Source organism: Eretmochelys imbricata, chromosome 8 (assembly GCF_965152235.1).
Source record: "Eretmochelys imbricata isolate rEreImb1 chromosome 8, rEreImb1.hap1, whole genome shotgun sequence".
NCBI lineage: Eukaryota > Metazoa > Chordata > Testudines > Cheloniidae > Eretmochelys > Eretmochelys imbricata.
The window spans coordinates 39,138,293-39,155,310 of record NC_135579.1 but is presented as its reverse complement, the minus strand read 5'-3'; the positions used below and the strand labels follow the sequence as shown (position 1 = coordinate 39,155,310).

Genomic DNA, 17,018 nt, shown 5'->3' with positions numbered 1-17,018 from the left:
GGGGGTGGCAGGGGGCAGTGGTAAGGGAGGGAGGGAGGCAGGACAATGCAGGGGGGGCAGGGATAGTGGCCAGGGAGGGAGGGGGCAGGGGTGATGGGGGGGCAGGGGTCAGTGCCAGGGCAGGGGGCAAGGGCAGTGCGGGGCGGGGGCAGGGGTACAGGAGCCGGCGGATGGCGAGGAAGTGCCGGCGAGGGGAGGGGAGGGGAGGGGAGGGGCCGGCCGGCCGGGGGAGGGCGCTTAGTCGCGTCCCGCTGTCGAGACCCAGCCGCAGTTCTTCTGAGCCCGGGGAGCGGCGCAGAGACCCTGTTCCCGAGGAGCGGTCCGGGCTGGCGGCCGCGCTGGCTACAGCGGACGGCGCTGCAGGGCGAGAGGTGAGGGGCTCAGGGGACTGGACGGGGCGCAGGGCACCGCCCGCGGCAGCGGCTCTGCCAGGCAGGGCCGGCCGCGCGGAGGGGTCCGCGGGGCCGGGCCGACTCGGCTTCCCTTTGGGGCTCGGCTTTGACAGCGCGAACGGGGCGGCCATCCTCGGACTCGACATCGCTCGGCTCCAGAGTTAACGGCCGGGAGCGGTGACTGGCGCGGATCGCTTCCCGCTTGGGTTTCCGTGGGCTCGGGTAGCCGGGCCAGGGGCGGGGGGTTCTGTTCTCCGGTCTGCAGGAAACCTTCTCTTTTAGTTGGACAGTTGGCAGAGGCAGTCAGCTTCCAGTGCACTCTCCTCCCCACCGCCAATTCACCCTGGTACCAGGGATCTGAGAACCCACCCCAGTCTATGCACCCTAGCACTTGGTACTAGGGGGCCTGAGAACCCCCCACCACTCAATGCCCCCTAGTGCCTGGTACAGGGGGCTGAGAATCCCCCCTGCCAACCAATGCCCCCTGGCACCTGGTACTGGGTGGCTGAGAAACCTCCCGCTCTGCCAGCCAGTGCCCTCTGGTGCCTGGTATGGCAGGGAGGGGGCTTCCTACAGGTAAATATTTCTTTTCTGGTCCCCATGGCTGCTTGGCCGGATCGCCGTTGCCCTGCTCAGTCTCTGCCTAGTTGTTGTTTGGGGCCCTCCTGCGCTGACAGAGGAGAGAGCGGCTGTTTTGTTAGGAAGGTGCGATTAGAAAGCCACAGGCAGGCCTGGGACCCTGCTTTGCTACTGCCCCACCTCAGCAGACTAGGTTTCCTTTTCCATACTGCAGAAGTGGGCCTGCCAGCGAAGGTCCGGATGGTTGAGTGCCTGTGCAGCCTGGGTCGTGGCAAATGTTCCCACTGATGTAAAGGCCTGCTCTAGCCTGGGCACTTTTCCAAAACTGAATGGCATTAAAAACATTCATGGCATTTAGTGTAGGTCCTACACGTAAACAGCTGTGCTTCCTGCTTGTGACAGGGAGAGCTTTCCAGGTTAATTGGCATACCAGGTTTTTTAGCTAATTGGTTCTGGACAGATTAATGTATCCTCTGTTCTCTCCACAACTGCACACACACAAACACATCTGCTCCAAGCTGCTGCGGACACCAACAGACTCTCACAGCCTCACACATCACATGATCGCAGACACACCAGTGCACACTTGTGCACAGAGGTGCACCTACCCATTCCCAGCGCCGCACATTCCCAGTGCATGGACGACAGGGCTCCGGGGAGGCGGGAGGGGGCTGCGTGGGAGAATGTGAGCGGCAGGAAGGAAGGAAGTCTGCCCTGAACAATAGGGGGAAATGGAGGAACTGGAAACCCTGCTGGTGGCTGTGGAGTCAGCGCAGCTGGCTTGATACAGAGCAGTATGATTCATGGGAAAAGGACCTCACAGCAACCTCATCGTGCTGCAGACAGGGCTCCTGAGCTTTGTCCTGGGACCTTGGATGGAGGGAGCTCTGCTGGCAGCCCTGAGCTGGGGGCGGAGGAGAGCTGGTGTTATTATGGTTTGTGTTATGGAAGCCCCAAGCAGGATCAGGGCCCCGTCATGCTGGGTGCTGCACAGACACGCAGGCCCCAGTCCTGCAGAGTCCCAAGGTATCTGAGAGAGGCCCTTATCCGAAGGGAGAGGGGCTGCCCCTCCAAGCTGCGTGGGCAATCTCCCCAGGCAGTGTGGGGAGCACAGCTGGGAGCCTGTCTGCCTGGAATGCGTGTGTCTGGGGGCTGTGTCCCAGATGCTGTCTCCCTGGGCTTGCCTATGAGTCATGCTGACCTCTCCCATGCCCTCCCTACCGTCAGGGAGATTCTGATGCTATCCTTCCAGTAGCAGAGCAGAGCCCTCCCCAAGCCAGCCAGCATCAGAGAACCATCCCGGGGGGGGGGGGGGGGCAGCTGCACCATGGGTATCTGCGTTCCCTGGTCCCCCTGCTCAAGGGATGGGCTGAGATTCTGGATACAGCAAATGGCCCGATATCCTCCCTACCAGCAAAGCACAAATCCCAGCCGGAGTCAGGCACTGGCTCCTCTGTCTGACTTGCCTGAGGAGGGGCTAGCAGGGATGGAGTCAGTGATGCCCATTGACAGGGCTTGCTTTTGTCTGGCCAGGGACAACCCCATGTCTGATCGAGTCAGCTCTGTCTCGGGAGCTGGAGGCCTGTGTTTGTGTGAGACCCTCACAGCCTGCGAGGGAGGGACGGTTCCTGCCTAGGCTGGGGTCGTGACCTCTCAGATGAAAGGGGGGTCAGGGTTTGAAGGCTTGGGGCAGGGTTTGGCAATTGATGCTCCGACCCTTGCTCAGAGCACTCACACCCTCTGGCAGCGAGTGACTGACTGCCGATGTGAGTGACTGACTGCCCATGGCAGGTTCTAACGGAGCTGGGAGCAGAGCAGTCAGAACTCAGAGGGGTGTCCTAGCAAAGCGCTGGAGTGGGCATGGATCCTACAGGCTCTTCCAAGCACTGGGCCTTCTGGCTATTCTGTGGCACTGCCATCTCCTCCTGTCTCCTCAGGCAACCTCTCTCTTCTCTTTCCTCAGATGATGGCTTGACAGTCCCCTGGTGGGGGTCCGCAGGCCATGTTCTCCCCGTGCGACGCCGACTGTGACATCGCTGATTGGCTGGCCACCATCCATTTGGAGAGATACCAGGAAACCTTTAAGCAGCATGGGTACCAAGTGACCAGAGATGCTGTCTCCCTGGGTAACGAGGATCTGCAGCGGATCGGCATCACTGCCACTGGGCACCGCAAAAGGATCCTGAGTCTGGTGCAGCAGACGCAGCTGTTGGTGCAAGACAAAGGCAGGCCCATGGCAGGAGATGCCTGTGCCAAGCCTGGCACATGTACAGAGCCCCTGGAAGTGCCCAGAGTGTGCCAAGCAGGCAAGGAGAACAATGGTACAAGTACTGCTAATGGAGCCCCAGTAGCAGCCATTGATGGGCTTGGGAACCACCAGTGCTCAGCTGGCCCCAGCCAAAACCCATATCTGGAGAGGGAGCCTGCTCCACCCGTTGCCAAGCCGGTACCCAAGCCCAGGACGTTCTTCCAACGCCCTAGCCGAGCAGTGAGGCCAGAGCAGGGCCTGGTGCCCACGCCGCTGGCACGGACATCGGTGCCAACACGCAAACCTGGCTGTGAGGGGCCTTCTGATGCTTTCATTGTACACGAGGGGTTTGTACCAGGGGAAAGCTCCATAGATCTTGGGCGCTCGGAGTTCACCCTGGAGCAGCAGGCCGGCTCAGGAGAGAGAGGCTTAGCAGGCCCTCAGGCCCCCCAGCCTGTGGGTAGGGAGAGTGCTCTGGAGCCTACGCCAGCACCACGGGCTGGGGTGGCTGAAGTGGGTTTGGATGATGTGGAGATCCAGGCTGGGTGTGGAAAATCCTCCCCTTCCATCCCCGGTGTCTCTCCATGCCTCGGCCATGGGATCCAGCCAGCTGATTGCAGCTCCGCAAGCCCAGGGATGAGCCACTCGCTGTGCAGCTTCCCACGGTCTGCTCCAACCAGCCCTGCTGCCAGCGCGCAAAGAGAGCCTTTGCCAGCCCCGGGCGCCCCCTCCCAGCCAGCCTCTGCATGGGGCAGGATGGAGATGGTTTCGAATATCATTTATGAGGGACTAGAGCCCCCTTCACAACCAGCTGGGTGTTCAGGGGATGAGGAGCCTGCGAGGAACCAACCTACCCCACGGCCACTGGACTCAGCCGCGCAGCAAGGGACCACACCAGCAGAGAAGCCTGAGTAAGTGTGAGCCTGCTCCTAGCACCACGGTCTGCCCTCTACCTGGAAGCAGGAAAAGGGGCAGAGCTCAGGCAGGGCAGGGCAGGCCGAACTCCTGCTGTGCGCCTCATGTTTCCTGTAGACATTGCTTAGGTCTCCTCTTAGAGCCTTGTCCAGCAGTGCAACCATCTGGCCTAAATGACAGCCCCAGGCCCCGTTTCACTGCAGCTCCCAACCCTCTGGAAGGGGGTGGAGGGTGTGCATGGACCCTAACAAAGCCCCTTTCACAGCACTCCTCTGTGCTGAGGTCAGAAATGAGGAGAGCCCTGCGGCAAGGCGCACAGCATGGATGAGCCAGGCCAGGATCTCTCACGCCTTGGGGGACAGGCTAGTGCTGGGCCCTGAGCGCAGGTTACGCCCTGATGAAGGGATCTGCTGGGTCTTGCGGGCCTCTAGGCAGAAGGGGACTTGCTGAGGTTACTTTGGGGCTGGCACAGGAGCAGTGGAGGTTCCTGTGGCTAGTGGGCAGCATTGCTGTTGTTCCAGGATCCAGTTACTAGAGGTTAAAAGAGGAAGGAACTGTGCCTGCAGGTCACAGCTCAGGGACCCACCTGGAGAGGGCTCAGGGCCCTGACTGGGTCACAGCGCAGGGGGCTGGGCCAGGCAGGGGAGGGCTCAGGGTCCAGTGGCCAGGTCAATGCACAGGGGGCTGGGGAGGGCTCGGGGTCATGTGGCCAGGTGACAGTGCAGGGGGCCAAGCTGGGGAGGGATCCGGGCCCATGGCCGGGTCAAAGCACAGGGGACTGGGGAAGACTCAGGGCCCGTGGCCTTGTCACAGCGCAGGGGCCAGGCTGGGGAGGGCTCAGGGCCCAGTGACTCGGTCACAGTGCAAGGGGCCGGACCAGGTTGGGGAGGGCTCAGGGTCCCATGGTCAGGTCACAGCACAGGGGGCGGGCTAGGGAGGGCTCAGGGCCCTGGCTGGGTCACAGTGCAGGGGACTGGGCCAGGTTGGGGATGGCTCAGGGTCCCATGGTCAGGTCATAGTGCAGGGGCTGTGGCGGGATGGGGAGGGCTGGGTCATCTCTAGAGCCCTACCAAATTCATGACCATGAAAAACACATCACAGCCCATGAAATTTGGTCTCTCCCCATGAAATCTGGTCTTGTGTGTGCTTTTACCCTATACTATTCAGATTTCGGGGGGAGACTAGCGTTTCTCAAGTTGGGGGTCCTGACCCAAAAGGGAGTTACGGGGGAGGAGGGGGTCACAAGGTTATTTTACAGGGGTTGCAGTATTGCCACCCTTACTTCTGCACTGCTGCCTTCAAAGCTGGTCTGCTGGAAAGTGGCGGCTGCTGACTGAGGGCCACGTCTGCAGGCAGCAGCGCAGAAGTAAGGGCGGCAATACCATACCATGCCATACTTACTTCAGCGCTGCTGCTGGCGGCAGTGCTGCCTTCAAAGCTGGGCTCCCTGCCAGCAGCCATTGCTCTCCAGCTGCCCAGCTCTGGAGGCAGCACTGCCGCCAGCCGCAGCGCAGAAGTGAGGGTAGCAGTACCACAACCCTCACTGCCTAAAATAACCTTGCAACACCCCCACAACTCCTTTTTGGGTCAGGAGCCCTACAATTACAACACTGTGAAATTTCAGATTTAAATGGCTGAAATCAACGATTTAAAAAATCCTATGACTGTGAATTTGACCAAAATGGACTGTGAATTTGGTAGGGCTCTAGTCATCTCCCTCAGTCCTTGCTCCATGCCCGGTCCCCTCCTCGCTCACCTGGGGACACAGGCTCTGCCTCCCGGGTGCGTTCCCCTGCCCGCGCTAGCTGAGATGGAGCTTGCTCCCTGGGAATAGCAGTGTAGCTGTGGTGGAATAGTGGGCCAGCTGTCTGGGTCCAGTACTGCCCAGCACCCTGCATGCATACTCTGGTGGCTCACCCATGCTGCTGCCCGTGATGCCATGGCCACACTGCAATTGTCTAGCTAGATCACAGCTAGTTGGGGAATGCCTTCACCTACAGTCCCGATGCAGCACGCACGTGCCCTCCTGGCAGCTGGCACACTGCCTGGGGCTTAGGAGGAGCCCAGGGCTCGTCTGCAGGGAGCCTGCCTGTGCCTTACTGTGCCGTGGAGAGTGGGCAGTGCTGGGCTGGGTAGAGTGGGGTGAGGTGGGGCAGGCAGCACCAGGCTGCTGCATCAGAAGGCCTGGCTAATGATTTAGAGCTGGTGGCCAACAGCTGGGTGGCTGGGGCAGGCCCACCAGGGGAGGGAATCTGAAGCATCAGTGCCAGGCCTCGGATGTGGGCAGCAGTAATGGCCTGATCCCACTGGAGAGCTAGGAAAGTAAAGCTGGGGGCGGGGTGGGGGAGGGGGCTGTCTGGACAGGCCGAGGCCCTGCCCTCCAGACAACCCTCGTTGCAGTCTAGGATTGATGGGAAATCCGGGAGAAAGAAGCCTTCAAACCCAAGCCCCCGTCACAGGCTTCCCCATGGCTGTGCCGGGGAGGGGAGCAGCTCCCCGCCAGTCTCAGGTACCCCGTGGCAGCACTGGGGAGGGGAGCACTCCTTCCAGTCGCAGGCTCCCCCGTGGTGGCACTGAGGAGGGGAGCAGCCCTGCTCCCATGGCAGGAACCAGGAAGCCCCTCCACCGCCAGCCCGGCCTGTGCAATCAGAGGCTGGGGGAAGACAGCGGGTGCAAGCGCCAGCCCTTCTCCCAAGGGCCCTGCCGGCTGTGAGGTTGGAGCCCTCCCCTCACCCTGGGAGATTTCCCTGTAGACACTGAGTAGCACTCTGCACCAGGCTCCACAGCTCCCTCCCCCCAGCCCAGTACTGGGCCTTCCTCTGGCCCACGCTGCCTTGCTGCTCCCTGTCTGGGCAGCGCATCCCGGGCAGGGTTGCCCCCAGCGCAGACCCCACTCTAGAGGGTGCCAGGTGGTAACCCTGCTGCCCGAGGCTCTGACGTGTTTCCTCTGCTCTCCTAGCTCTCCCAGAAGGCCCAGCCTGGACCTGCCCCCCATCCCACAGAGGCCAGGTGAGAGCTGGGGGCTGTGGCGCTCTACGTGCACAGCCTGTCCCCCTGAAGGCCCCCGTGTCGCCTCCTCCCGGGGATGGGGGTGGTGCAGGGGCATGAATAGAGTTGGGGGGTTGGCCCTTTTGGGGGCATTAGTAGAGTAGGAGGGGATTGAGGCCCATACAGGGATGGTGGGGTGGGGCATTGATGGAGTGGGCAATAGGGGAATGGGGTAGGGAGGGGTTGGGAGCTCATATGGGGGCTGGGGCACTGCTAGGGCCGGGTGGGCGTTGAGGCCCATGGGGGGCATGGCTAGAATGCGAGGAGTTGAGGCCCATAGGGGTTTGGTGGTGGGGCATTGCTAGAATGGGGGTTTGGTGCCCATACATGGATGGGGGTGAGGGCGCTGCTAGAGCAAGGGGAAGTTGCTGGGGTCTGTGTCTTTCTATGGCTTTGGAAGCTGCCAGCCCCCCAGAACCCACCCAGTGGTGTCTGCTTCCATGGCGGCCTCTGTCCAGTCCGGAGGGTGACTCCTGGGTTCTCTGTCTAGCAAGGGGCTTGTCCCCAGACACATGCCTGGACCGCCCCGCTGGGAAGCGCTGAGGGTAGGCGGCGCTGCCCCCAGTGCTGGGCTGTGCTCCTGTGAGAGCTGCTGGCGTCAGGGACATCCGGGGGGTGAACGGCGTGCCCTGCGTCCCACGCCAGGCCCTCCTGCCTCCCACAGCAGTGCCCAAGTGCTGAGGGATAGAGTCACAAGGGGGGTTTCTCCTGCTCTTGCGGGGCCCCCACCCCATCCCCATCCCCTCTGGGCCCCCAGCCCCTCATCTCCAGCAGAGCTCTGACTGGCAGCTCACTGCCTTTCCTGCTGTGTCTGTGCCCGCAGAGCCTGCCGAGGACCCCATCAGTCCCTATTGTGAGGCCGTGTTTGGACGTGGGCTCCCTGCCTGGGAGCAGAAGGTGAGGGCCACCAAGGGTGCAGGCTGGAGGGCGGGGATGTTTGGGCCCAGCTCCTGCCTCGAGTCTGGATGAAATAGGAGTGAGGCCACGCTCCGGCTTCCGCTCCCTCTGGCTGCACCTCGCAGCAGTGTGTGCTGGACCACGGGGCTCGGCTGCTCAGCAGAGTGCAGGCCCTGGCAGAGCCAGGCGATGGGGTGGTGGTAGGCCCTGGCTCCTGGGCACTGGCTGATGCAGGGGAAGGCAGTCCAAGGAGGCCTGAGGTTGAGGGGCGGGTGGCCTGGGCAGACAGAGCTATGGAGCAGAGCTCTCACCAGGGTCTTCTTTCAGAGCACAGGGACCCCCGCTGTGCCAGGCTGTGAAGCGGTGCCAGAGCACTTCCCAGAGCTGGAGAGAGAGAGGCCCAGGTAAGCACCACTGCCCATAGCCCCTGGCCCCAAACCTGCTCCATGGAGCCTCTATGCTCTCAGGGGGCAGGAGAAGCAGGTTGGATGGTAGTTTCCAGGCTTTGGGGAGAGGTGTCTGCTGCTGGGGCAATAGAGGGCAAGGAAAGCCAGGGTCAGTCTGGTTTGACTGAGGGAGTTGCTCCTTCCGTGTGTGGGGAGAACCTGGCTGCATGGAGGAGCAGGTGGGGATGCCAGGGTGGGCGAGGCTGGAACTGGTGTTTGTTGTATGTCCCTTGCAGCTGGATGTGCTCCTTCTCTCACCGTTAGCTGGGGTGAGACAGTCGTGCCATGCCATGCACCAGCAGCCCCTGGTATGTACAGGGCAGAGCAGTACTCCTGGCAAGGCATGGCACTGCAGCTCAGAGGTTAGCGGCACCACATGCTCACAGAGGATTCTGCAGGGAAGCTGTTCCCTGGCTAGCCAGATGCTCCAGGGGTTGGTTGGGTGTCACACGCGTTTTTCCTCTCAGCCATTGTTAGTGTCCTCAGCGCGCTCCTCCTGAGCTTCATGCTGGCTTGCAGGTGGCCAGGGTGATGGTAGCGCAGGGGGCTGGGGCCGAATGTAGAGGCAGAAGCATCGATCGCGACCTCAGAGTAGGGTTGAAGTTTGCACTTGAAGTCCTGATTCAGGCTCTTATGTATAAAATGCAGAGGATTTAGTTTTCTCAAAATGACATCATTCACTCTCTGAGCACAGCATGGGCATGTCACGGATCCACAGGGTTGGGGCTACACTCCCAGCTGTGTAACAGTGTCTAGGAGGAACCCCTCAGTGTCCCAGACCCCTGGGGTCTCACTCTTCTCCCACGATCAGCCACGTGGCTTCACTGTCTCCTCAGACTGGACCTCTGGGGCTCCAGCCCCCTGCTGCACCCCATGAGCTCTGCTCAGCGAGTCCAACTGAGACGACCCCAATGGAGACCAGTCCTCTCTGCAGAGATCAATGCACCTCGCCCAGCATTGGCAGTGACGCTCACCCAGCGCTGTCGACACAGTCGGGTTTTCTTGTTAACTGGCACACAGCACAGAAAGGCCTTAGGGTAGTACAGAGAAATGAAGGTTAACACATAGTCCATTCTGGTCAGCCTAGAGCCCAGCCAAGCTGTAGGGAACCCCTTGGTTCAAGCTTGGTCTGTCCCTTTGTCTGATCTCCTTCCTCAGATACCAGTTGAGAGCCCTGACTCCTTACAGCAGCCAGCTCTTATTCCCCATCTCTCCAGTCTTTTGATCCCAACTTGAGGGATTGTTGTGCATGTTACCTAAGAAGAGGCATGGAAATCCATCTCTCCTCTGGGTTGTTGGTTGCTAGGTGCCAATGTCCTAGTGATTGGATTTGCCACTGCCTTCTCAGATGCTCCCTTCATATGGAGACTAAAGCCCAGACAGTAGGTGACACCCACACCTGTATGTGTCAACCTGCCCTGAGAGCAAACAGTCCCCTTCCACTCATTTGGTAACAGTGAAGTACATAGGGGAAACTGAGGCACAAACAGGACTCATAAAAATATGCCCACTCGGTCACAGCACGTAAATCTGTTAATTAGTTTAGGAATAACAGTAACTCTGCAAACTACCATGTAGTAACTGCCCTGTGACACCATGCAAAATCCGCACAATTATGATTAGAACATTTCAATCTTTGGGACCCAGATCAGATTAAAATGATTCTCACAGACATTAGATTTTTTTTCATTTTTCTCCTTCATGGGTATCACTGTTGCTTGTTACCAGCTCTTATTTCCCCTCAGCTCTTCTGTCGGAGAATCACACCTTCATTTGTTAACTAGATCGAGGCAATGCTGCTTTCTGTAGAATTTACTTAGCCAACCGTATCTTCCCATTCAGAAATCCACTTCTCTCCCTCGGCCCATCACAAAGTCTCAGGAGTTTAAATTAGCCCCTCCCGCACCAGGTAAATCCCAGCAGAATTTAAAGGTTCACTATCCAATACTTATTTTTAAATTAACTTTCCTTTACTTCTGGTAGCCCCTTAGCATGGCAAAAAAAAATGGCTTTTCCCATTGATTCATTTAGCAAACACCAGGTCATTGTCCTGCCCTGCTAACAGAACCTGGAAAAATCAGTCCCTGGAAAAACCATGGAGCAGGTCCTCAAGGAATCGATTCTGAAGCATTTAGAGGAGAGGAAAGTGATCAGGAACAGTCAGCATGGATTCACCAAGGGCAAGTCATGCCTGACTAATCTAATTGCCTTCTATGACGAGGTAACTGGCTCTGTGGATGAGGGGAAAGCAGTGGACGTGTTCTTCCTTGACTTTAGCAAAGCTTTTGACACAGTCTCCCACAGTATTCTTGCCAGCAAGTTAAAGAAGTATGGGCTGGATGAATGGACTATAATAAGGTGGATAGAAAGCTGGCTAGATTGTCGGGCTCAGAGGGTAGTGATCAATGGCTCCACGTCTAGTAGGCAGCCGGTATCAAGTAGAGTGCCCCAAGGGTCGGTCCTTGGGCTGGTTTTGTTCAATATCTTCATTAATGATCTGGAGGATGGTGTGGATTGCACCCTCAGCAAGTTTGCAGATGACACTAAACTGGGAAGAGAGGTAGATATGCTGGAGGGTAGGGATAGGATACAGAGGGCCCTAGACAAATTAGAGGATTGGGCCAAAAGAAATCTGATGAGCTTCAACTAGGACAAGTGCAGAGTCCTGCACTTAGGACGGAAGAATCCCATGTACTGCTACAGACTAGGGACCGAATGGCTAGGCAGCAGGTCTGCAGAAAAGGACCTAGGGGTTACAGTGGATGAGAAGCTGGATATGAGTCAACAGTGTGCCGTTGTTGCCAAGAAGGCCAATGGCATTTTGGGCTGTATAAGTAGGGGCATTGCCAGCAGATCGAGGGACGTGATCGTTCCCCTCTATTTGACATTGGTGAGGCCTCATCTGGAGTAGTGTGTCCAGTTTTGGGCCCCCATGCTACAAGAAGGATGTGGAAAAATTGGAAAGAGTCCAGCGGAGGGCAACAAAAATGATTAGGGGACTGGAACACATGACTTATGAGGAGAGGCTGAGGGAACTGGGATTGTTTAGTCTGCGGAAGAGAAGAATGAGGGGGGATTTGATAGCTGCTTTCAACTACCTGAAAGGGGGTTCCAAAGAGGATGGATCTAGACTGTTCTCAGTGGTAGCAGATGACAGAATGAGGAGTAATGGTCTCAAGTTGCAGTGGGGGAGGTTTAGGTTGGATATTAGGACACACTATTTCACTAGGAGGGTGGTGAAGCACTGGAATGCGTTACCTAGGGAGGTGGTAGAATCTCCTTCCTTAGAGATTTTTAAGGTCAGGCTTGACAAAGCCCTGGTTGGGATGATTTAGTTGGGGATTGGTCCTGCTTTGAGCAGGGGGTTGGACTAGATGACCTCCTGAGGTCCCTTCCAATCCTGATATTCTATGATTCTATGAAGCCAAATGCTTTTTACCTAAATCTCTGCAGTGATACACCCAAGACCCAGACACCTGGAAAGTGGTGAATGTTCATTTCCGGCTTAAAACTTTGTGGCCCAGGCCAGTCCAAGATCTGTGCCGCACTTTGGCTTCATTTACGTCCTCTTCGTGCTGGTCTCTGCACAGGGGTGAATTTCTCCCTCTCTGAGCTAGTGCTGTGAGGGAAGCCCCCGTGAATAGGTTCAGTATTTGGAGCAGAGTTATTTCGATACTCCTTGATGTTGAGCGGCATAGGGAGACTCAGTGTCTAGTATTGACTCTGTCCGTGTCGTTGAAGCTGGGTGATTATATTTTAAAATATATAGAGAGGAATGTGCTAGGTACATGTGGGATCAAAGAGCCTTGGTGACATAAACAATAATCAAAAGAACAAAGATGAGATGATTTGTCATGGCCTCCAATCATCAGAGCGGTCTTGTCTTATGTTCTTTACATGGAGGAGATGACTATGTACATGGCCACAAATATGTGTGTGGTAATGAACCAGCTAGTACTGGATGGTGTCAAAGGCTGCATGTCATCAGCTCCCTATAGCCAGCCATTAACCAATAAAAGCTATCCTACAGCTCAAGAATTAGGGGCCTGTGCCTTTGGAACAGAAGAATCTAAGTTGAAGATCTGCTGCCCTCATTTAGTGCCAGGTACACACAGTGTGTAACAGTGAGAACCCCTGAGTCCTAGGGAGTTACTACTGCATGAGCATGGTTTAGCTGATCAATGGGTGCCAGGGTCTCATAAGCAGATTAACAGGTTTCAGTGTAGCAGCCATGTTAGTCTGTATCCGCAAAAAGAAAAGGAGGACTTGTGGCACCTTAGAGACTAATAAATTTATTTGAGCATAAGCTTTTGTGAGCTACAGCTCACTTCATTGGATGCTTGTGCTCAAATAAATTTGTTAGTCTCTCAGGTGCCACAAGTACTCCTTTTCTTTTTGAGAATACAGACTAACATGGCTGCTACTCTGAAAACTGGTCAGATTTGGCAGATGATCTACCCCACCCCCACCCCCCCACAGTCTTTACTTGAGGTGGATGGAGGTTGGAGGGTGTCATGTTCTTCTCTACCAGATCTGGAGTGGCTACAGAGCTTACTTGTACACACCAGCTGGGTTCATCATAAGATCCTGTAATGCTTTCCCAGATCTGACTAAGGTTAGTTTAAATACAAAAAGAATTTTTTCTTGGGGGGGGGGTAGGAAAAAACAAGGGGAAATAGGCTACCTTGCATAATGACTTAGCCACTCCCAGTCTCTATTTAAGCCTAAATTAATAGTATCCAATTTGCAAATGAATTCCAATTCAGCAGTTGGAGAAATTCCAATTCCAATTCTCTCTGGAGAAACTGCTGAATTGGAATTCATTTGCAAATTGCCCCCCCCCCCCCGACGTTCTGGTTAAACTTGGATTTATGCTGGAAATGGCCCACCTTGATTATCATGCGCATTGTAAGGAGAGTGGTCAGTTTGGATGAGCTATTACCAGCAGGAGAGTGAGTTGGGGGGGATGGTGAGAAAACCTGGATTTGTGCTGGAAATGGCCCACCTTGATTATCATGCACATTGTAGGGAGAGTGGTCACTTTAGATAAGCTATTACCATTAGGAGAGTGAGTTTGTGTGTGTGGTTTTTGGGAAAAAAAAAGGGGGGGGGGGTGAGAAAACCTGGATTTGTGCTGGAAATGGCCCACCTTGATTATCATACACATTGTAAAAAGAGTGGTCACTTTGGATGGGCTATTACCAGCAGGAGAGTGAGTTTGTGTATGGGGCGGGGAGGGTGAGAAAACCTGGATTTGTGCTGGAAATGGCCCACCTTGATTATCTTACACATTGTAAGGAGAGTGATCACTTTAGATAAGCGTGGGGTGGGAGGAGGTATTGTTTCATGGTCTCTGTGTATATAATGTCTTCTGCAGTTTCCACAGTATGCATCCGATGAAGTGAGCTGTAGCTCCCGAAACCTTATGCTCAAATAAATTGGTTAGTCTCTAAGGTGCCACAAGTACTCCTTTTCTTTTTGCGAATACAGACTAACACGGCTGTTACTCTGAAACCAGTTTAAATACAGTATTTTACATACTGCCACCTACAGGCTGAACAGTATAATACAGTTTAGCATTCCGTCACATCTCCCACTTTAAGTCCTATATTCCACCATTTACAATATTTATGCTGTCTTTGAAGTTTGTCTGTTAAGTGTCTCTGAATTGTGCTGGTTTTCTAATTACAATACCCGAACATGTAACAACTTGGTCAGCTGGCTGTCCATTAGTTGCAACGACTAGCTATGATCAGTTTGGAATTCTTGACCCGCCTTCTTGTTCTGCGTTTATCATTTGTAGTGTTTTCTCTGTTGATTGTTCTTTCTGAAGAACAAATTGTAGATGTCAATGGTTTCTGTTGAATTCTCCACTGTTGATTTTGGGAACGGGGAACTGCAGCCAATGGGAGCTTTGGGGGAGGCACTCCAGGGGTCGCAGGGACGTGGTGCCAGAGCAGCACAGGGCCGGGGCCAGGGCAGGCAGGCAGGGAGCCGCTCCAGGTAAGCTGCGCCGGGCCGGAGCCACACCCCGAATGCACCCTGCACCCCAACTCCCTGCCCTGAGACCCCTGCCTGCACTCCAATCCCCTGCCGCACTCCGCACCCCTCCTGCACCTCAACCCCCTTCCCTTAGCCCCCTTGTACCTCCTGCACCCCAGCTCCCTGCCCTGAGCCCCCTGCCTGCACCCTGACCGCACCCCACACCCCCCCTGCCCTGAGCCCCCTCCCACACTCCGCACCCCTCGCTGCACCACTGCCCTGAGCCCCCTCCTGCACTATGCACCCGCTCCTGCACCACAACCCCCTTCCCTGAGCCCCCTCATACACCCTGCATGCCTCCTCTGCCCCAACCCCTTGCCCTGAGCCCCTTCCTGCACAGTGCATCCCCTCCCACATTCCCTCCTGCACCCCAACCCCCTGCTCGAGCCCTACATTCATGGCCCTGCAAGCAATTTCCCCACCCAGATGTGGCCCTCGGGCCAAAAACTTTGCCCACCCCTGAATTAGACAGACAAGCCTAATATAGAGAGGGGTTATTGAAAACCTGGTACACCATATGTGAGGTTTGCCAATCTCAAAGGATTTATCCCCAGGTCAGTTTGAGTCTCAGATCTTACCCAATAATCCCGCTGATGCCAATCCTTTAGTAACTAAAAACTACAGGTTTAATATTAAAAAGGGAATACAAAGAGGAGAGTTACAATGGTTAAAAGCTCGATATATATACAGATATGTGTAAAGTCCATAGGCCAATTTCACAGCAGAGATGCAAAAAGAAAAAGAGTACTTGTGGCACCTTAGAGACTAACCAATTTATTTGAGCTTAAGCTTTCGTGAGCTACAGCTCACTTCATCTGATGTGAAAGCTTATGCTAAGATAAATTGGTTAGTCTCTAAGGAGCCACAAGTACTCCTTTTCTTTTTGCAAATACAGATTAACACGGCTGTTACTCTGAAAACAGCAGAGATGGTGAGGTGAGGCTGCTGATTTGTAAAAGTCTTTCTGGAATCAATTTAAGAGGTACAGTCCAATAGGCAGTCCAAGTGTAGAGTCTGTTCAAGTCTTTCCAAGTATTTTCCAGGTTATTCCAAATCATTATTTGGAAGATCTCCGTCTTACGACTTATATTTTTCCTGTTCAAAGTTTAAGCAGACTAGAGATAGCAGGATAAGGCCTGGGATGTTTCTTTAAAGCCCTCTAGCAAGCTGACAAGTCTCTTGTCACAGCAGGACCTGCCCCTGAGGAAGAATAGGCAGTGCAGATTGTCTGTGGAGCGTTGCTTTGAAGCTAATCTTCTATTTCCTCTGCAGACACAGGTAAACTAGTTGCATTCATTGACATCAGGCAATTAGCTGATATTTCATTATAGCATAGGGAGTTGAAGACAGCATAAATAATAGTATTAATTTCCTACAGTATCTTACATCTTTGATCTTATGGTTAACTGAACCAGCCTCATACATAATATAAGGCAATTAAGACATGAAAACGAATTTGCATCTACAAGCTAATCTGGTTACATGGTTAAACTTCTAACAAGGTATAAGTAAACAGAGACGAATAGACTTAGCATCTGCCCTTTGGTTCGCTAACAATACAGACAAACATGTTAAAGATTCTAGTCTACTTGACCTGGCTTTGCTAACCATCTACAAGGAATGACCCTGTTTACCATTGCAATACCCTTTTGATATGCCCTTGAGGATTGCTTATAGGTCCCTAAGCTTGCTGATTGTTAATCCTTCATTGGCTCAGCTTTACACAGGTTTTGCAAGTTTGTTAAGTTTCTCTAGGTTTTGCTTTTTCATCATTTCAGACTGTTTCGGTATCTGTATAGCGGTGGCTAGAGTTAAATCTCTCTTCACTTGTAGCTGCTCTGAAAGTTTTATATCTCTTAACCCAAGACCAGCCTCTCTCTGATACACCTCTACCCCGATATAACGCTGTCCTCAGGAGCCAAAAAATCTTATCGCGTTATAGGTGAAACCGCGTTATATCGAACTTGCTTTGAGCCACCGGATGGCAAAGCCCCGCCCCCCGGAGCGCTGCTTTACCACATTATATCCGAATTCGTGTTATATCTGGTCGTGTTATATTGGGGTAGAGGTGTATTTTCATGGTTTGCATTCCCAAAATCACAGTTTTCAGACAATTTATTCAGAGTTCTTATAAAACATTCAACATTTCCCCCTGGTTCTTGAATTCTCTGGTGAATACATGCTCTTTCATAAGTTGTATTTCTCTGCAATCTAAAGTATGCATCAAACATAGCCAGAACCCTTTCACAGTCTTCTTTGTGACTGTCTTCAGTAAAGTCAGAGGACTGAAAGATTCATTCTGCTTGCCTCCCCATAGCATAAATTAAAGAAGATACCTGTATATCTCCAGTTTCTCTGTGCAGCTTGGGAGCAATGTGAAATCTTGCAAAATATGGTTTCTGGTCTGTCCAGTCTGAAGGTTTGTTAAAGCTGAAGTTCTCTGGGGCATGT

The 17,018-nt window shown here is 54.4% G+C and overlaps 1 protein-coding gene across 1 annotated transcript in view; it reads left to right on the top strand.

Annotated features, from left to right (window-relative positions):
* The first annotated feature begins 283 nt into the window (after positions 1-283).
* The window catches only part of ARAP3 (ArfGAP with RhoGAP domain, ankyrin repeat and PH domain 3), a 55,567-nt gene continuing 38,832 nt past the window's right edge, over positions 284-17,018 (top strand). The window contains exons 1-5 of the mRNA XM_077825006.1: positions 284-371; positions 2,935-4,130; positions 7,094-7,143; positions 8,006-8,079; positions 8,407-8,483. Of these exons, the coding sequence (XP_077681132.1) occupies positions 2,974-4,130; positions 7,094-7,143; positions 8,006-8,079; positions 8,407-8,483 (1,358 nt within the window). The 5' untranslated portion in view covers positions 284-371; positions 2,935-2,973. The remainder of the gene's footprint in view (positions 372-2,934; positions 4,131-7,093; positions 7,144-8,005; positions 8,080-8,406; positions 8,484-17,018) is intronic.